At 41.0% G+C, this 21,157-nt stretch overlaps 1 protein-coding gene across 3 annotated transcripts; it reads left to right on the plus strand.

The window, feature by feature from the left end:
- The first annotated feature begins 2 nt into the window (after positions 1-2).
- On the plus strand, positions 3-14,631 carry riok1 (RIO kinase 1 (yeast)). 3 transcript variants are annotated; one of them, XM_044036027.1, is made up of 17 exons: positions 5-151; positions 3,817-3,991; positions 4,089-4,173; positions 4,305-4,374; positions 6,290-6,332; positions 6,428-6,520; positions 10,815-10,927; positions 11,012-11,092; positions 12,245-12,331; positions 12,484-12,621; positions 12,815-12,918; positions 12,998-13,104; positions 13,189-13,254; positions 13,339-13,455; positions 13,958-14,011; positions 14,104-14,220; positions 14,403-14,631. In XM_044036027.1, the coding sequence occupies exons 1-17, from the start codon at positions 99-101 to the stop codon at positions 14,511-14,513; spliced, it is 1,614 nt and encodes a 537-aa protein (XP_043891962.1). In that variant the 5' UTR covers positions 5-98; the 3' UTR covers positions 14,514-14,631. The 3 variants fall into 3 exon arrangements, with proteins under 3 accessions (XP_043891960.1, XP_043891962.1, XP_043891961.1); XM_044036025.1 differs by having other exon boundaries at positions 3-151; positions 14,104-14,403; XM_044036026.1 differs by lacking the exons at positions 5-151; positions 14,403-14,631 and adding an exon at positions 794-820 and having other exon boundaries at positions 14,104-14,402.
- Positions 14,632-21,157: the final 6,526 nt, after the last annotated feature.

Consider the following 21,157-nt stretch of genomic DNA (forward strand, 5'->3'; position numbering starts at 1 on the left):
CCGGAAGTGGTGAGCAGAACACGCTGCATTGAAGTCCGGATCAGTTTGGACCCGATCTAAGATCCCGGAGTGAGTTTTAAACAGAGAATTGTGACGTCATGTCGGTGGTCGGGTGTGTAGCTGGACAGTTTGATGACGCAGAGGAGGACAGGTAAACAAACACGTGATTTCACAGACATCAATATTCGATAATCATAACGCAGCAAAGAAAATGGCTGATTTCATGAAACCTAACGTACAAGAAATCTGTTACTGTTCTTTGAAGAACATAAAAAAGAATCACATGTTTTGTTTTAGCTACAAACTCAGTCACGTTGTTTCCATGACTATTGCTCCTCCTCAACGTGGGCGGAGTCATCACATCACTGTGGCGACACAAACACGAACTAGTGACTTGTAAAGCTGTTTTGGGTGAAAGTGAATCATTAGTTCAGATTTGTTGACAGAATGGTTCAGTCCTTCAGTCACTGAATTCAAATCCCAGTGAACGTGGTGACGATCGTTCTGTCTCTATATCCATCAGACTACTCTGTTCAACACATTTGCTTTGCTAAATGTTGCAGATGAACGTTAATGTTTCCAGGATTTTTAAGTATTTTTAACTTTGATCTACAGTTGGACATTGTTGGCTTTGATTCTTGTGTCGAATTCGCGTTCATGACTCTTCAGTGATGTAACTGTCTGACCAATCAGGGGCCAACAGTTCTATCACTGATGGAGAAGAAGAAAACAGCAAGTACCAGGTTCTATCACTGATGGAGGAGAAGTAACACAGCAGCTACCAGGTTCTATCACTGATGGAGAAGAAGAAAAACAGCAGGTACCAGATTCTATCACTGATGGAGAAGAAGAAAACAGCAGGTACCAGATTCTATCACTGATGGAGAAGAAGAAAACAGCAGGTACCAGGTTCTGTCACTGATAGAGAAGAAGAAAAACAGCAGGTACCAGGTTCTATCACTGATGGAGAAGAAGAAAAAGCAGGTACCAGGTTCTATCACTGATGGAGAAGAAGAAACAGCAGGTACCAGGTTCTATCACTGATGGAGAAGAAGAAAAACAGCAGGTACCAGGTTCTATCACTGATAGGGAAGAAGAAGAAAACAGCAACTACGGGTTCTATCACTGATGGAGAAGAAGGTGGTACCTATCACTGATGGAGAAGAAAACAGCAGGTACCAGGTTCTATCACTGATGGAAGAAGGTTCTATCACTGATGGAGAAGAAAAACAGCAGGTACTGGTTCTATCACTGATGGAGAAGAAGAAAACAGCAGGTACCAGATTCTATCACTGATGGAGAAGAAGAAAAACAGCAAGTAACAGGTTCTGTCACTGATAGAGAAGAAAAACTGCAGGTACCAGGTTCTATCACTGATGGAGAAGAAGAAAAATAGCAGGTAGCATGTTCTATCACTGATGGAGAAGAAGAAAACAGCAGGTACCAGGTTCTGTCACTGATAGAGAAGAAGACAAACAGCAGGTACCAGGTTCTATCACTGAGAAGAAGAAAACAGCAAGTAACAGGTTCTGTCACTGATAGAGAAGAAGAAAAACAGCAGGTGCCAGGTTCTATCACTGATGGAGAAGAAAACAGCAGGTACTGGGTTCTATCACTGATGGAGAAGAAGAAAACAGCAAGTACCAGGTTCTATCACTGATGGGGAACAAAAAACAGCAGGTACCAGGTTCTATCACTGATGGAGAAGAAAAACAGCAGGTACCAGGTTCTATCACTGATGGAGAAGAAACAGCAAGTACCAGGTTCTATCACTGATGGAGAAGAAGAAAAGTACCAGGTTTTATCACATAGGAAGAAGAAGAAACAGCAGGTACCAGGTTCTATCACTGATAGGGAAGAAGAAAACAGGGTTCTATCACTGATGGAGAAGAAGAAAACAGCAAGTACCAGGTTCTATCACTGATGGAGAAGAAAAACAGCAGGTACCAGGCACTGAAGAAAACAGCAGGTACCAGGACTGATGGAGAAGAAGAAAAACAGCAGGTACAGGTTCTATCACTGATGGAGAAGAAAAACAGCAGGTACTGGGTTCTATCACTGATGGAGAAGAAGAAAACAGCAGGTACCAGATTCTATCACTGATGGAGAAGAAGAAAACAGCAAGTACCAGGTTCTGTCACTGATAGAGAAGAAGAAAACAGCAGGTACCAGGTTCTATCACTGATGGAGAAGAAGAAAATAGCAGGTACCAGGTTCTATCACTGATGGAGAAGAAGAAAACAGCAGGAGGTTCTGTCACTGATAGAAGAAGACAAACAGCAGGTACCAGGTTCTATCACTGATGGAGAAGAAGAAAACAGCAAGTACCAGGTTCTGTCACTGATAGAGAAGAAGAAAACAGCAGGTACCAGGTTCTATCACTGATGGAGAAGGTTAGGTACCAGGTTCTCATGATGGAGAAGAAGAAAATAGCAGGTACCAGGTTCTGAAGAAGAAACAAGGTTCTATCACCAGGTTCTATCACTGATGGAGAAGAAGAAAAACAGCAGGTATAGGGTTCTATCTCTAATGGAGAAGAAGAAAAACAGCAGGTACCAGGTTGTATCACTGATGGAGAAGAAGAAACAGCAAGTACCAGGTTCTATCACTGATGGGGAACAAAAACAGCAGGTACCAGGTTCTATCACTGATGGAGAAGAAAACATCAAGTACCAGGTTTTATCACTGATGGAGAACAGCAGGTACCAGGTTGTATCACTGATGGAGAAGAAGAAAACAGCAAGTACCAGGTTCTATCACTGGGGAACAAAAACAGCAGGTACCAGGTTCTATCACTGATTGATGGAGAAGAAGAAAACAGCAGGTACCAGGTTTTATCACTGATAGGGAAGAAGAAACAGCAGGTACCAGGTTCTATCACTGATGGAGAAGAAAAACAGCAGGTACCAGGTTCTATCACTGATGGAGAAGAAAAAACAGTACCAGGTTCTATCACTGATGGAGAAGAAGAAAAACAGCAGGTACCAGGTTATATCACTGATGGGGAAGAAGAAAACAGCAGGTACCAGGTTCTATCACTGATGGAGAAGAAGAAGAAAAACAGCAGGTACCAGGTTTTATCACTGATAGGAAGAAGAAGAAACAGCAGGTACCAGGTTCTATCACTGATAGGGAAGAAGAAGAAACAGCAACTACGGGTTCTATCACTGATGGAGAAGAAGGAAACAGCAACGGTTCTATCACTGATGGAGAAGAAGGAAACAGCAAGTACCAGGTTCTATCACTGATGGAGAAGAAAACCAGGTTCTATCACTGATGGAGAAGAAGAAACAGCAAGTACCAGGTTCTATCACTGATGGAGAAGAAGAAAACAGCAGGTACCAGGTTATATCACTGAGAAAACAGCAGGTACCAGGTTCTATCACTGATGGAGAAGAAGAAAATAGCAGGTACCAGGTTCTATCACTGATGGAGAAGAAGAAAACAGCAGGTACCAGGTTCTGTCAATGATGGAGAAGAAGAAACAGCAACCACGGGTTCTATCACTGATGGAGAAGAAGAAACAGCAAGTACCAGGTTCTATCACTGATGAAGAAGAAAACAGCAAGTACCAGGTTCTATCACTGATAGGGAAGAAGAAGAAAACAGCAGGTACCAGGTTCTATCACTGATGGAGAAGAAGAAAACAGCAAGTACCAGGTTCTATCACTGATGGAGAACAAAAAAACAGCAACTAACAGGTTCTATCACTGATGGAGAAGAAGAAAAACACAGAGTGGAGTTAGAAGTGATTAAAATGTGAAAACATCATTCGATCTCATCACAAAGTAAAGCTGCTCCTCTTTGTTTGTGCAGGGAACAGAAACAGGAGGCCGATGTTCTGAGTCACATCAGTGATGTCACTCTGCAGCATGAGGAGGAGGAGGAGGAGGAGGAAGAGGAGGATGATGATGATGATGATGAGTGGACGTGGCACTCAGCAGGTGGAGACCTGACCAAGAGATACAACAGAGCTTCACTCAACTGTCAGGTCTGACCTATGTGATGAGTTTCATCTGTTTGTTTGTTTTCAGTCTAACAGTTTGTTTGTTTGTTCGTTTTCAGTCTAACAGTTTGTTTGTTTTCAGTCTAACAAACAGAATCCAGCCAACAGAACATCATCAACGCTGTCGGACAAAGCTTTGAGGAAATATGAACATAAGATCAATCTGGGTGAGGACACGCCCCCTCATTATTCATTCCTCAAGAGAACAAAATGATCAAAAATAACTTTTATGATGACACATGAAATTATAATTGTTTGTTTTATGTTTTAAGTAAAGATGAGTTTGTTTTTATTTCAGATAAACTAAACTTTGACCATTCAGTGATCAATAAAGTCACAACGATGCAGAAGCAGAAAGACGCTGAAACGTACGTCATCTAACTGTGATCTAACTGTCATCTAATTGTGATCTGTCATCTAATTGTGATCTAACTGTGATCTAACTGTGATATAACTGTGATATAACTATCATCTAACTGTGATCTAACTATCATCTAATTGTGATCTAACTGTGATCTAACTATCATCTAATTGTGATCTATCTGTCATCTAACTGTGACTGTGATCTAACTCTGATCTAACTCTGATCTAACTTTCATCTAACTGTGACTGTGATCTAACTGTGATCTAACTATCATCTAATTGTGATCTAACTATCATCTAATTGTGATCTAACTGTCATCTAACTCTGATCTAACTGTCATCTAACTGTCATCTAATTGTCATCTAAATGTCATCTAACTGTGATATAACTATCATCTAACTGTCATCTAACTGTGATCTAACTGTGATCTAACTATCATCTGACTTCTTGACTGAATCTAGCATCATCTAACTCTGATCTAACTGTCATCTAACTCTGATTTAACTATCATCTAACTGTGACTGTGATCTAATTGTCATCTAACTCTGATCTAACTCTGATTAGATGACAGTGACCGAAGTCTGATCTAACTGTCATCTAACTGTGACTGTGATCTAGCTGTGATCTGCTGTGATCTAACTGTCATCTAACTGTGACTGTGATCTAGCACAATGATCTAACGTATGGCACGATAATCTAACTGTGATCTAGCACCAGCAATCTCACTGTGATCTAACTGTCATCTAACTGTGATCTAACTGTAATCTCACTGTGATCTAACTGTGATGATCTGACTGTGATCTAACTGTCATCTATCTGTGATCTAACTGCAATCTCATGGCGATCTAACAGGTAGATCCTGACTGTGATCTAACTGTCATCTATCTGTGATCTTTCACGAATTTTAACTGTGATCTAATTGTGATCTAACTGTCATCTAATTGTGATCTAACTGTCTCTAGCGACTGTCATCTAGTGTGATCTAACTGTCATCTAATTGTGATCTAACTGTCATCTAACTGTGACTGTCATCTAATTGTGATCTAACTGTCATCTACCTGTGACTGTGACCCAACTGTCATCTAACTGTTATCTAGCTGTCATCTAATTGTCATTTAACTGTGATCTGTCATCTAACTCTGATCTAACTGTGATCTGTCATCTAACTCTGATCTAACTCTTGATCTAACTATCATCTAACTGTCATCTAACTGTGACTGTGATCACAACTGTGATCTAACTATCATCTAACTGTGATCTGTCATCTAACTGTGACTGTGATCTAACTGTCATCTAATTGTCATCTAACTGTCATCTAACTTTGTGACTGTGATCTAACTGTCATCTAATTGTCATCTAACTGTCATCTAACTATGACTGTGTCATCTAACTGTCATCTAACTGATCTAACTATGACTGTGATCTAACTATTACTGTGATCTGTCATCTTACTGTCATCTAACTGTCATCTAACTGAGATCTAACTATGACTGTGTCATCTAACTGTGATCTAACTGTGATCTAACTATGACTGTGATCCAACTGTGATCTAACTATGACTGTGATCCAACTGTGATCTAACTGTCATCTATCCCTCATCTTACTGTCATCTTACTGTGATCTATCTGTCATCTAATTGTCATCTAACTATGACTGTGATCTAACTATTGCTGTCATCTAACTGTCATCTAACCCTCATCTTACTGTGATCTAGCTGTCATCTAACTGTCATCTAACCGTCATCTTACATCATCTAACTGTGATCTAACTGTGATCTAATTGTGATCTAACTGTCATCTAACTGTGATATAACTATCATCCAACTGTCAACTGTGATCTTACTGTGATTTAACTGTCATCTAACTGTCATCTAACTATCATCTAACTGTGATCCACTCTCTGATTGGTTGGTTCTGCAGGTACAGAGTAAAGGACAAGTCCGATCGAGCCACAGTGGAACAGGTGAGATGCTGTTATTTAGAAAAGGCCTGACAATAGGTTGATAAAAAGTGTACAATTGACTGATAACTGATTACTGATTATTTGCTGTGCTCTAGGTCTTAGATCCTCGGACTCGGATGATTCTATTTAAAATGCTGAGCCGAGGAGTGATCAGTGAAATCAATGGCTGCATCAGCACAGGGAAGGAGGTAGGATCCAACCCAGTTTATCTATCAAGCACATTTAAATAACAATGAAATAAATAAATAAAAACATAAAAGACATAAAATAACATCTCATCCAGAAAATGCAGATCAGCAAACTCACAGGTCAGTTTTTAAAAGAGATGATGATGATCGCTACATACTGTGACAGTACTGAACATCCCATAATAACAAATGACAGTAAACCGACAGTACATCACTGAACATCCCGTATAACAAATGACAGTAAACCAACAGTACATCACTGAAAATCCCATAATAACAAACAGTAAACTGACAGTACGTCATAGAACATCCCATAATAACATACGACAGTACATCACTGAACATCCCATAATAACAAACAACAGTAAACTGACAGTACATTACTGAACATCCCATAATAACAAACAACAGTAAACTGACAGTACAGCCATCATAATAACAAGCGACAGTAAATTGACAGTACATCACTGAACATCCCATAATAACAAAGCGACGAAAACTGACAGTACATCGCAGACATCCCATTATAACAAATGACAGTACATCACCGACATCCCATAATAACTAACGACAGTACATCACAGAACATCCCATTATAACAAACGTCAGTACATCACAGAACATCCCATAATAACAAATGACACTACATCACAGAACATCCCATAACAAGCGACACCATCACTGAACATCCCATAATAACAAGCGACACTACATCGCTGGTGTCCATAATAACAAACAACAGTACATCACAGAACTTCTTCTTTTCGCTTTAAACTGCTCCTTCAGAAATTTATGAATCAACCTCCTCCATCTCACCCCTGTTCTCTGTATCCATCGCTCTCATACCAACTAACTTCATGTCCTCTTTCACTACATCCATAAACCTTCTCTTTGGTCTTCCTCTAGACCTCCTGCCTGGCAGTTCCAACCCCAGCATTCTTCTACCAATATACTCACTATCCCCTCTCTGTACATGACCAAACCATCTCATTCTGGCCTCTCTGACCTTATCTCCAAAACATCTAACATGTGCTGTTCCTCTGATTGACTCCTGATCCTATCCATCTTCTTCACTCCCAAAGAGAACCTCCAACATCTTCATCTCTGCTACCCAGCTCTGCTTCCTGTCTTTTCCTCAGTGCCACTGTCTCTGAGGCCATACACACCCTGGTCTCACCACTGTCTTGTATATCTTTCCTTTCATTCTGGCTGATACTCTTTATCATCACTTTACCCTTTTCTCCACCCGACACACGGTGGTAAAGTGGGAGTCTCATTCAACCAAGCTTAGAATGTTTCTTCCACTCTCTGTGTCCCCGGCCTAGTCTCCTGCTCTGTAGACTGACTAGAACACACTCATGCTTGACTAAATCTCCCTCCACCTTCTTTATCTCCACTCCCCTCATGGTTCCACCGGGTTCCTCTCATTCACACACACATATTCTGTCTTGCTGTGCAACTAACCTTCTCTCTCCTTTCTAGAGCATATCTCCACTTCTCAAGCTTTTCCCTCCACCTGGTCTCTGCTCTCACCACAGATCACTTTATCATCTGCAAACATCATAGTCCTATGGAGATTCCTGTCTAACCTCATCTGTCAGTCCATCACCACACTTAAACAAGAAGGACTCGAGGCGAACCCTGATGTGGCGTCCCCCTCCATGAACTACTTCTGTCCACTGCCTACAGCACACCTCTTGCAGCTGTGTCTGGTTAGCCATACATGTCCTGCACCAGTCTCACATACTTCTCTGCCACTCCAGACTTCCTCATACAGTACCATAGTTCCTCTCTCTTTTTCCAGATCTACAAAGGCACAATGCAGCTCCCTCTGACCTTCTCTGTATTTGTCTACCAGTATTCTTAAAGCAAATACTACATCTGTAGTACTCTTTCTAGGCATGAAACCATACTGTTGCTCACAAATGCTGACTTCTGCTCTCAGTCTAGTTTCCACTACTCTTTCCCATAACTTCATTGTATGGCTCATCAACTTTATTCCTCTATAGTTACATCTCCCTTATTCTTAAAAATGGGCACCATCACACTTCTTCTCCATTCCTCAGGCATCCCCTCACTCTCTAAGATCTTGTTGAATAGTCTAACCAGAAACTCTACTGCCTCCTCTCCTAGACACTTCCATACCTCCACAGGTATATCATCAGGACCAACTGCCTTTCCATTCTTCATCCTCTTCAGTGCCCCCCTCACTTCATCTTTACTAATCTCTGCTACTTCATGGTTCATAGTAGTTACCTCTTCTACCCTTTGCTCTCTTCCATTTTTCTCATTCATTAACTCTTCAAAGTACTCTTTCCATCTTCCGAATACTTCTGTGGCACCGGTCAACACATGTCCCTCTCTATCCTTAATCACCCGAATCTGCTGGATATCTTTCCCATCTCTATCTCTCTGTTTTGCCAACCTGTATGAATCATTCTCTCCTTACTTTCCCACCTAGAATACAAGTCATCATACGCCCTTTGTTTGGCCTTTGCCACCTCTACCTTTACCTTGTGCTGCATCTCCCTGTACTCTTGTCTGCTCTCTTCAGTCTCCTCAGTGTCCCACTTTTTCTTTGCTAACCTCTTTCTCTTTATATACTCCTGCACTTCCCCATTCCACCACCAAGTCTCCTTATCTACTTTCCTTCCAGACGACACACCAAGTACTCTCCTACCTGTCTCCCTGATTACATTAGCTGTAGTTGTCCAGTCTTCTGGGAGCTCTCCCTGACCACCCAGATTCTTTCTCAAATCCTCCCTGAAAACCATAGAACAGTCCTCTCTTTTCAGCTTCCACCACTTTGTCCTTTGTTCTGTCTTTGTCCTCTTCGTCTTCCTTGTCACCAGATTCATCCTCCAAACCACCATCCTATGCTGACTTGTTACACTCTCACCCACCACTACTTTGCAGTCACTGATCTCCTTCAGATTACATCGTCTATACAAGATGAAGTCTACCTGTGTGCTCCTACCTCCACTCATAAGTTACCCTATGCTCATGCCTCTTCTGGAAAAAAGTATTTACTACAGCCATTTCCATCCTTTTTGCAAAGTCTACCACAATCTGTCCCTCTGTGTTCCTGTCCTGGATACCAAACCTGCCTATCACTTCTTCATCACCTCTATTTCCTGCACCAACATGTCCATTGAAGTCTGCACCAATTACCACTCTCTCACCTCTGGGGATATTCTGCATCACATCTGACTCACTCCAGAATGTTTCTTTCTCCTCTAATTCACATCCCACCTGTGGGGCATAGCCACTAATAACATTTAACATCACACCTTCAATTTCAAGCTTCAGACTCGTCAGTCTATCTGACACTCTTTTCACTTCCAGGACATTCTTAACAAACTCCTCCTTTAGCATAACCCCTACTCCATTTCTCTTCCTATCAATACCATAGTAGTACAACTGAAAACCTGCACCTAAGCTTCTCACCTTGCTACCGTTCCACCTGGTCTCCTGGACACACAGTATATCCACCGTCCTTCTCTGCATCATGTCAATCAACTCTCTACCTTTTCCCGTCATCGCCCCAGCATTCAAAGTCCCTACTCTCAGTCCCAGACTCTTGCCTTTCCTCTTTTCTCTCTGTTTCTGAACCCGCCTTCCTCCTCTCCTCCTTCGACTTCGACCCACAGTAGCCCAATTTCCACTGTTACCCTGTAGGTTATCGGTATCAATGGCGCATTCGCATAGGTTTGATTCACCCGTTTGTTAGATGACATGAATTCACCCGTTTGTTGTCTTCTCATTTTAGCCCTGCCCCTTTCATCATATGAACACATAAACATAAACTCCAGGTGTCCACAGGACATGGACACAGGACACCAGTGGGATGATTATGGGATGTACTGTCGTTTGTTATTATGGGATGTTCTGTGATGTACTGTCGTTTGTTATTATGGGATGTTCAGTGATGTACTGTCGTTTGTTATTATGAGATGTTCTGTGAATTCGCAACAGTACATCACAGAACAGCCCATAATAACAAACCACTCACCTAGCATGTTTATGTTAGCGTTTAGTTCATGTTATGTATTATAAGAAGTGGACAGAGCTCCGCCCCTTTGCCTCTGTTCATTCCTATGAAGCTGCTATGACTCAGCATTTCCTGGTTTATTTACGTTAACTGGTGTCCTGTGTCCATGTCTCCAGGTGTCCTGTGGACACTCAAACATGGTTTATGTTTATGTGTTCATATGATGAAAGGGGCAGGGCTAAAATGAGAGGACAACAAACATGTGAATTCATGTCATCTAACAAACGGGTGAATTAATTTCAGGCAAATGTCTATCATGCAAGCTCACCAGCAGGGGGCAGCAGAGCCATCAAGATCTACAAGACGTCCATCCTACAGTTTAAAGATCGAGACAAATACGTCAGCGGAGAGTTCAGGTGAGTCCCTAACAGAAGACACTTCCTGTTCCTCTGAAGGAACTGATCTTCGTCATGTTCTGGAACATCTGTGTTGTTCTGTAGGTTCCGTCATGGTTACTGTAAAGGGAACCCCAGAAAGATGGTGAGAACCTGGGCCGAGAAGGAGATGAGGAACCTCATCAGGTCAGAACCTAATAGAATCTATTCTACTGTCAAAGATAACACAGAACCGCTTTCTACTGTCAGAGAGAACCCAACAGAACCACATTCTAATGTCAGAGAACCCAACATAACCACATTCTCTTTTTAGTGAGAACCGAACAAAACCACATTCTATTTTAGAGAGAACCCATCGGAACCACATTCTACTTTTAGAGAGAACCCAACAGAGCCACATTCTACTGTCAGTGAGAACATAAAAGAACCACATTCTACTGTCAGAGAGAACCCAAAAGAACCACATTCTACTTTTAGAGAGAACAGAACCACATTCTACTGTTAGAGAGAACTCAACAGTACCATATTCTACTGTTAGAGAGAACCCAACAGAACCACATTCTGTTAGAGAGCTCAACAGTACCTATTTTCTACTGTTAGAGAGAACCAACAGGGCCATTCTACTGTTAGAGATAACTAAACAGAACCACATTCTAATGTCAGAGATAACTCAACAGAACCACATTCTCATGTCAGAGATAACTCAACAGAACCACATTCTCATGTCAGAGATAATCTAACAGATCCACATTTTTATGTCAGAGAGAACCCAATAGAACCACATTCTACTTTTAGACAGAACCCAATAGAACCAGATTCTGCTTTTGGAGCAAACCCAATAGAACCCCATTCTACTTTAAGGGAGAACCCAACAGAACTATATTATACTTTTAGAGAGAACCCAACAGAACCACATTATACTTTTAGACAGAACCCTATAGAACCACATTCTACTTTTAGAGCAAACCCAATAGAACCACATTCTACTTTAAGAGAGAACCTAACATAACCACATTCTACTGTCAGAGAGACCCCAACAGAACCACATTCTACTGTCAGAGAGGCCCCAACAGAACCACATTCTACTGTCAGAAGGGCAACAGAACCACATTATGCTGTCAGAAGAACCCAGCACATTCTACTTTAAGAGAGAACCCAACAGAACCATATTCTACTGTTAGAGAGAACCCAACAGAAGCACATTCTACGGTTAGACAGAACCAAACAGAACCACCTTGTATTGTTAGAGAGAACCCAACAGAACCTCATTCTACTTTTAGACAGAACCCAACAGAACCACATTTTATTGTTAGAGAGAACCTGATGTGTGTTTTCCAGGTTGCAGACGGCTGGAATCCTGAGTCCAGAACCGTTGTTGCTGAGGAGTCATGTTCTGCTGATGAGCTTCATTGGAAAAGACAACACGTAAGAAACGATCAGTTATTGATCAGACGAGTTATTGATCAGATGATCAGACGAGTTATTGATCAGATGATCAGACGAGTTATTGATTAGACGAGTTATTGATTAGAGTCACGGTGACAGGTATTGATTTTATTGATCTGCTGATCCATCAGACCGGCTCCTCTGCTGAAGAACGCGTCACTGACGGAGTCAAAGGCTCGAGAACTTTACCTGCAGGTTCTACAGAACATGAGGAAGATGTTCCAGGACGCTCGACTCGTCCACGCTGACCTCAGCGAATTCAACATGCTGTAAGAGACTGCACCCACTGGTTCTTTCAAAATAAAACTTCCTGTTTCTATCAATGTGTTCCTTAGCTGGATTTAGCTTCATTTGAAAAAAAAACTGCTGTGTCATTTATTTACTGAAAGTCATGTGACTTTTCTGTTACCATGACAACACATGAAGAAGCAAAAGTACAGTCTTTTTCTTGTCTGTCCTCAGGTATCATGACGGAGACGCTTACATCATCGATGTGTCTCAATCCGTGGAACATGATCATCCTCACGCTCTGGAGTTCCTCAGGAAGGACTGCAGCAACGTCAATGGTGACACACTCTCTCTCACACACACACTCACTCAGACACACAACTGACGAGCGTCTTCCTTCCTTCCTGTGTTTCCCAGAGTTCTTTGCAAAGAGGGGCGTGGCCGTGATGACGGTCCGAGAACTTTTTGACTTCATCACTGACTTGTCAATTACCTGCCACAACATGGATCAATACCTGGAGAAGGTAGAACACATTTCAAATGTAACTTTATTGACAAAAGCAGCATCACATGTTGACATGTTTACTACACTGTGATTGGTCGTCCAGGCCATGGTGATTTCCTCCGAGCGGACGTTGGAGCAGCGATCAGATCAGGACCAAGTGGACGAGGAGGTGAACTGCACTGAGCAGTTAAAAAAAATATGTGATGATGACTATTTCTGACCTCTGACCTTTGACCTCACACATGCTCCACAGGTGTTTAAAAAGGCCTTCATTCCCCGAACTCTGACAGAGGTCAGTCACTACGAGAGAGATGTGGACCTGATGAGGGACAAGGAGGAGGAGTTAGCCATGATAGGAAGTGATGACAACGTAAGACACAACAATCGTGATTGGTTTGTTGTCTTCATGTGGGTGTGGCCAGATCATCTGTGAAGCTCAGAACATAGAGGGTTAGTTGATGGTAAATTTATGGGTTAGTTGGTTGTTGGGTTAGTTGGTAGGTTGGTTGGTTAGTTGATGGGTTGGTTGGTCAGTTGGTTAATTTGTTGGTTGTTAGTTGGTTAATTTGTTGGTTGATGGTTAGTTGATAGGTTGGTTGGTTAATTAATTAATTGGTTGGTTGGTTAATTAGTTGGTAGGTTGGTTGGTTAGTTAATTTGTTGGTTAGTTGGGTGAACAAACCCTTTATCTCAGATGATTTAATGTCAAAACTGTTCAATCTCAACATTTGTTTAATTCAGAATATTGTTTGATGAAATTTACTTAACCATTTTACTTTATGACTTTAACTGATGATGATGTCACTGATGAAGACGATGTTGACAAAGATGATGTCACTGATGAAGATGATGATGATGTCTCTCTTGTTCAGATCTTGTATCAGACACTCACTGGACTGAAGAAGAATCTGTCAGGAGTTCAGACGGTATGTGACGTCACATCCTGTCTCTTAGATTAGATTAGATTAGATTAGATTAGATTAGCGGAGTCTGACCGTGTCTGTTTGTGTGTTCTCAGGTTCCTGCTCTCCTGGAGGATGACGGTTCCTTGTCATCATCATCATCATCGGAGGAGGAGGATGATCAGGAGGTGGGTCAACAGCAGCAGAGTGAGGACACATCATTGGACAGAAAGGTCAGTGTCTGTCACTGCATCTTTGTTTCTTTTTGTCCTTGTATCTTTGTGTCATTGCATCTTTATGTCTTTGCATCTCTGTGCCTGTGTATCTCTATGTCCTTGTATCTTTGTGGCCTTGTGTCCTTGCATCTTTGTGTCTTTGAAGTGTCGTAACTCTGATGTGTCCGTGTTTGTTCCAGGAGAAGAAGAAGCTGATGAAAGAAGCTCAGAGAGAAAAGAGAAGAACAAAAGTTCCCAAACATGTGAAGAAGAGGAAGGAGAAGGTGGCTAAGATGAAGAAGGGTCGATGATGACATCATCAACATCACAATGTTTGTTCATCAAGTTACATTTATTGTAATGTTTGATAGCAGATAACAAACTTTGTAACAACTTCGTATCTTCATTAAAAAACTGAATGGAAACAAATACAAATATCTGTGTGTACATGAGAGGATGAATGTGTGAACTGATGAGGAAATATTCATTCCTCCACCAAGAGACAACATCAGGGTTACTATGACTTCTTCTGTGCTGACATGACCTCTGTGTGTGTGTGTGTGTGTCACCTTAACCATAACCAGTATTGACTAACACACAACAATCTTAACCATAACCACAATTCAAATCTTAGTCCTAAACATAACCAGTTCCTCAGAAATGAGCTTCTGCCTCATTAGGACCAGGTTTTGGTCTCCATGAGGACGAATGGTCCTGACAAGGTCAGTGTTTATGACAGAAAACACACAATCTGTCTCTCTCTTGCTGTCTCTAAAGAGATACGTACAATATCTGTATAAACACACATACTATGAGTAGTAAATACAGAGGGTAGCTGGTCGGCAGGTTGGCTGCCGGTTGATAGGTTAGCTGCTTGGGGGTATTCCATCAAGCAGGCTAAAGGCAAAGCCAAGCTTAAATGGCCAAGTCTGGCTATTATGAGTGAGAGTTCGGTTCCATCAACGAGGCTGAGATTAGCCCCAACTCAGTAACCATGGAAACTATGACTCTGGCTAAGCCTCAACCATGGCTAAGCCATAACTGTGGCTCAGGATTCCATTCCATCAATCTGAGCCTCAACCCTGTTCCACCAAGGTGGCTAATGTGAATGCCAGCCAAGTAACCATGGTAACTCATGCTGCCGGGCAAACCTGGTCTGTAGCAGGCTAAAAGTGAAGCTTAGCACCATCTATGATCAACGAATGTCCAATAGACAGAAACAGAGACACGCAACTGTCATGGAATGATAAAATAATATGTAAAACATAAACTATATAATAAAATGTATTCAAGAAATTATTTATACTAATAATTATATATTATATTATATAATATTAAGTACATTAAAGAACATTATCACCAAAATAAAATATCATAAAAAATAAGACACAAATAAATACAAAATTAAACTAATTAGCAAAAAAATACAATAAAAGGAAATTTAAAGTGATCATCATTCTTTTGATGTAACAAGGGTTAGTGCCTCCGATTGATAGGAGATAGATGATTGATTTGCTGTCACCTGCATTCACTTACTGTAATAGGGGTCCTCGTCTCCATTGAATTGCTTGATTTGCTAAAATGATTCTAGATAAATAATAACTTTTTTACAATCAATAGATCTGTCATATGATTATTTCTTATAGAATGGTAACCAACATTGCATTTCTTCATGTAATAATCTACCATCAATTGTATGATAAATGTGATGAGTCATGTAAAATACTTGATTAAATGTAGCCTATTATTATCAAAAATGTAGGCAAGGCAACTTTATATAGTACATTTTAGCACAAGGTGATTCAAAGTGCTTTACATAAAATAAGATGAAAATACAAAAATAACTAGTACCGTGCGCGGTTCTGAACGGGTTTGAGCCGACCCGCGTGGGGAGTATTTTCAGTACTAGTTATTTTCAGTACTAGTTATTTTCACACTTTTGATACTGTAAGCTCCTCAACTGGTCCACAGGGACCTCACCAAGTTTGAAGGTGATCGCACGAAAACTCTAGGAGGAGTTAGTTCAAATACCATTGCTGCGAATTCGCCAAAATCGCCAAAAAATGGCCAATCAACCCAAGATGGCGGATTTCCTGTTGGGTTTGGATCATGGTCATAATGTAATTTTTTCTTCATCCTGACCCACTACACATGTGTACCGAATTTCGTGCATGTGCGATATTTGTGTTGGTCATGGTGAATTTGGACAGGTGGCGCCGCACTTATTGGCCCCTCCCACATTCAATTTTCGACGCACATTCCCCGAACCTTTTTCAGACGTAAATTTACACCACGATTGATGCGGTCACAAAAATCTGTGAGTTTTGGGGTATGGGAAAGGCCTCAAAAAGGCGATTTACTTTAAGGAATAATAATAATAATAATAATAACTAGTACCGCAAGCGGTAATCAACGGGTTCGAGCTTGACGGCTCGCGAGTCCCTGTGCGTCCACGTTGCAGCGCGAGTCCTCTTCCTCATCTTCCGTTCATTCACTGCTTGTGGTACTGGTTATTTTCAGCTGCATCCCCGCGCAATGTCAGGCGTGTCCGTTTAAAATGGCCGTCTTCCTGTTGGGTGAAAGGCGTGTCCGTAAACATGTTTAGGGAAGGTACCTTGACTTACATAATAAGTTTCGTGTGGATCGGAGAATGTCAGACATTACTTCCTGTTTCGGGAGTTGTACTTCCTGTAAGGAGGTCATCCTTTACAGACATGTTCAGGGCCGGTCTGAGGTCTGAGGTCTAACAGTGTGATTTTGTCTATAAGTTGTTATTTTTGTGAAAAACAACTGATGGTATCAGAATTGAAGCTGAATTTTAGAAATAACTAGTTATTTTTGTGATAGAACATCTGATGGTATAAGAATTTAGGGTGCATTTTCTCTTTTTTCCCTCTGTTACTTTTTCGCTCTTCCCATTTTCCCTGTTTTTTTTTCCTTGGCCCCTCTTGCAGTACCTTTTGCCCCATCTTTCCCTTTCAGAGCAGCATGAGAAACTGTAAATGTTAGATTTGATAGATTTGTAGGCAAATGCCTCCATCATGTGGCGAACAAAGGTTACTGCACTGACGAACCACTCAGTAGAGTAGATCCTGTGCAGTGTTCTTATGTCAACACCGTTGAACGATTTGTTATCATATTCAGCAAGCATCATCTACCATGTGTTTTACATGTTTTCATTCATTTTGAGTATGATACAATGAAATTTGTTAAAGTTATAAGGGAAATTGTGAACTTGTATTTTATGTTACCACCAGAAGGCGCTGTTTTCAAAATGTACAGTTTTTGCACAAGCATCTTCAGCAAGATCCCATCATCGATCGTCACGAGTTTGGTTAAGATCTGACCTTCTATCGCAAAGTTATAAGAGTTTGTTGTTGTAGCGAAATACCAGACGTCATATTGTCTGCCGTCAACAGGGGGCACTGTTTTTGAAAGTGAATATTTTCATACAGGCATCTTCAGGGATTGACTATCATCAATCCTAGCAAGTTTGGTTCGGATTGGAATAGCATTCGCAAAGTGGTAGCAGGTTGTTTTTTGTCGCAAATATCTGACTTTGCAGTGTTGTCATTGCAACACTGTTGAACAATTTGTTATCATATTAGGCACGCATCATCTACCATGTGTTTTGAATGTTTTCCCAAATTTTTAGTTTGATACAAGGAAATTTGTTAAAGTTATAAGGGAAATTGTGAACTTGTACTTTCTGTTACCAGCAGGTGGCGCTGTTTCCAAAATTTACAGTTTTTTCATAGGCATCTTTAGCAAAATCCCATCATCGATCATCACAAGTTTGGTTAAGATCTGACCTTCAATCGCAAAGTTAAAAGAGTTTGTTGTGTGTTGCGAAATACCAGACTTCCTATTGTTTGCCACCACCAGGAGGCGATGTTTTCAAAATTTACAGTTTTTGCATAGACATCTTTAGCAAGGGCCCATCATCGATTGTCACTAGTTTGGTCAATATCTGACCTTCCATGGCAAAGTTATAAGAAATTGATGTGTGTTGCGAGGAATCGTGATTTTCGCCAACTTTGCTGCCCTTCTTCTTGTTCGCCGTGATACTTAATGAAAAGATTTTGATACCTTTGGATCCTCAACTTGTCCACAGTGACCTCACAAAGTTTGAAGGTGATCCCATTAAAGCTCTATGACAAGTGCGTTCACATACCATTGATGCGAAATGGCCAAAATCTGCAATACATTTACTTTCAATCCAAGATGGCGGCTTTCCTGTTAGTTTTAGAGCATAGGCTGCTTTGAATTTTTTGCCCGTCCCGACCTAAGGAACGTGTGAGTACCAGGTTTAGTGCATGTACATTCAACGTGCTCCTCAGGAGGACAAGTTTTTGGGGTTATAAGAGTTTAGCCTTTTGTTGAGAAAAATATGAATGAACACCAACTTTGGCGCCCCCTATCTCGAAAACCATGCGACATTTTGAAAAACTTTTAATAACTTTAGATCCTCAACTTGTCCACAGTGACCTCACCTAGTTTGAAGGTGATCCCATAAAAGCTCTATGACAAGTGCGTTCACATACCATTGATGCGAAATGGCCAAAATCTGCAAAAAATTTACTTTCAATCCAAGATGGCGGCTTTCCTGTTCGTTTTAGAGCTTCGGCTACACTGACTTTTTTGACCGTCTGGACCTAAGGAACGCGTGAGTACCAAGTTTCGTGCATGTACATTCAACGTGCTCCTCAGGAGGACAAGTTTTACTGGTTGTAAGAGTTTCACCTTTTGTTGTGAAAAATATGAATGAACACCAACTTTGGCGCCCCCTATCTCGTACACCGAGCGACATTTTTAAAAGCTTTCAGGAACTTATGCTCGGCAACTTGTTCACAGTGACCTCACCAACTTTCAAGATGATCGCATAAAAACTCTAGGATTAGTTCATTCAAATATCAGGTGTCATAGTGTCTGCTGTCACCAGGGGGCGCTGTTTTTGAAAGTGAATATTTTCATATAGGCGTCTTCAGGGCCAGACTATCATCAATCCAAGCAAGTTTGGTTCAGATCGGACTCGGATTCGTAAAGTTGTAGCAGTTTGTTTTTTGTCACAAATATCTGACTTTGCAGTGTTGCTGTGGCAACACCGATGAACGATTTGTTATCATATTAAGCACGCATCATCGAACATGTGTTTTAAATGTTTTCCCAATTTTTGAGTTTGATACGATTAACTCTGTAAAAGTTATACCCGAAATTGTTTTTTTTTGTATATTTTGTTACCACAAGGAGGCACTGTGCTCAAAATTTGCGTTTTTTTCACAGACTTCTTCAGCAATGGTCCATCATCAACCCTAGGTAATTTGGTTGGGATGTGACCTTCTATCGCAAAGTTATAAGAGTTTTGTTGCCTGTGGCTAAACATTAAAATTTTTACCAACTTTGCCGGCCCCTTACTCTTACGCCATAATACCTATTGAAAAGATTTTGATACCTTTGGATCCTCAACTTGTCCAAAGTGACCTCACCAAGTTTGAAGGTGATCCCATGAAAGTTCTAGGACAAATCTGTTAAAATATCATTGGTGAAAAATGGCCAAAATCAGCAAAGCATTTACTTTCAATCAAAGATGGCGGCTTTCCTGTTAGTTTTAGAGCATAGGCTACGCTGACTTTTTTGACCGGCCCGACCTAAGGAACACGTGTACCAAGTTTTGTGCATGTACATTAAACGTGCTCCTCAGGACCACAAGTTTTAGGGGGTGGAGCAGGTTTTTGGCCCGTCCACTTCCACCAGGGGGCGCTGATTTTGACTTGAAATATTTTCACATAGGTTTGTTCAGGGCCAGACTATCAACAATCCCAGCAAGTTTGGTTCAGATTGGACCAGGATTGGCAAAGTTGTAACAGTTTTTTTTTTTTTTGTATTTTCTACCACCACCAGGAGGCGCTGTTTTCAAAATGTATTGTTTTCAGCAATATAGTCGCCTTCAGCAACTACCCATTATCAATCATAGGAAGTTTGGTTGGGATTGGATCTTCCTTCGCAAAGTTATAAGAGTTTTGCTTTTTGTTGTGAAAAATAGGAATTTACACCCACTTTGGAGCCCCCTATCTCGTACACCATGAGACATTTTAAAAAACTTTTGATAACTTAAGCTCCTCAATTGGTTCACAGTGACCTGACCAAGTTTAAAGGTGATAGCACTAGAACTCTAGGACTAGTTCATTCAAATACCAAGGGTCATATTGTCTTTGTCACCAGGGGGCGGTGTTCCCGAAATTGAATATTTTCATATAGACGTCTTCTGGGCCGGACTATCATCAATCCTAGCAAGTTTGGTTCAGATGGGACTAGGATTAGCAAAGTTGTAGCAGTGTGTTTTTTTGACGCAAAAATCCGACTTTGCATCATTACCATGGCAACATCATGTAACGATACGCAATCATATTGAGCACGCATAGTCTACCTTGTGTTTAGAGTCTTTTAACCAATTTTGAGTTTGATACAATAATTTCTGTAAAAGTTATTCCCGAAATTGTAAAAGTAACTTTTTTTTTTAGATTTTCTGCCACCACCAGGAGCCGATGTTTACAAACTTGACAGTTTTTGCATAGGCATCTTCAGCAAGGGCCCATCATCGATCGACACAAGTTTGGTTAAGATCGGACCTTCCATCACAAAGTTATAAGAGTGTTGTTGTGCGTTGCGAGAAATTCGTAATTTTCCCCAAATTTGGCGCCCCCTATCTTGAAAACCATGATACTTATAAGAAGCATTTTAATAACTTAAGATCTTCAACTTGTCCACAGTGACCTCACCAAGTTTAGAGGTGATTCCATGAAAGCTCGAGGACAAGTTCGTTCCCATACCATTGCTGCGAAATGGCCAAAATAGGCCAAAAATGGCCGTTCAACCCAAAATGGCGGCCTTCCTGTAGGACTTACAGAGGCGCCAGCCCGGACTTTTTGGACCGTCCTGACATGCTTAACATGTG

This window comes from Solea senegalensis, linkage group LG10 (assembly GCF_019176455.1).
Source record: "Solea senegalensis isolate Sse05_10M linkage group LG10, IFAPA_SoseM_1, whole genome shotgun sequence".
Classification (NCBI taxonomy): Eukaryota; Metazoa; Chordata; class Actinopteri; order Pleuronectiformes; family Soleidae; genus Solea; species Solea senegalensis.

Coding starts and splice junctions, on each gene's coding strand:
- riok1 (XM_044036025.1), top strand. CDS start 99: ATGTCGGTGGTCGGGTGTGTAGCTGGACAGTTTGATGACGCAGAGGAG. Junction 4,174..4,304: donor TGAACATAAGATCAATCTGG/GTGAGGACACGC, acceptor TTTTTATTTCAG/ATAAACTAAACTTTGACCAT. Junction 14,012..14,103: donor ATCTGTCAGGAGTTCAGACG/GTATGTGACGTC, acceptor GTGTGTTCTCAG/GTTCCTGCTCTCCTGGAGGA.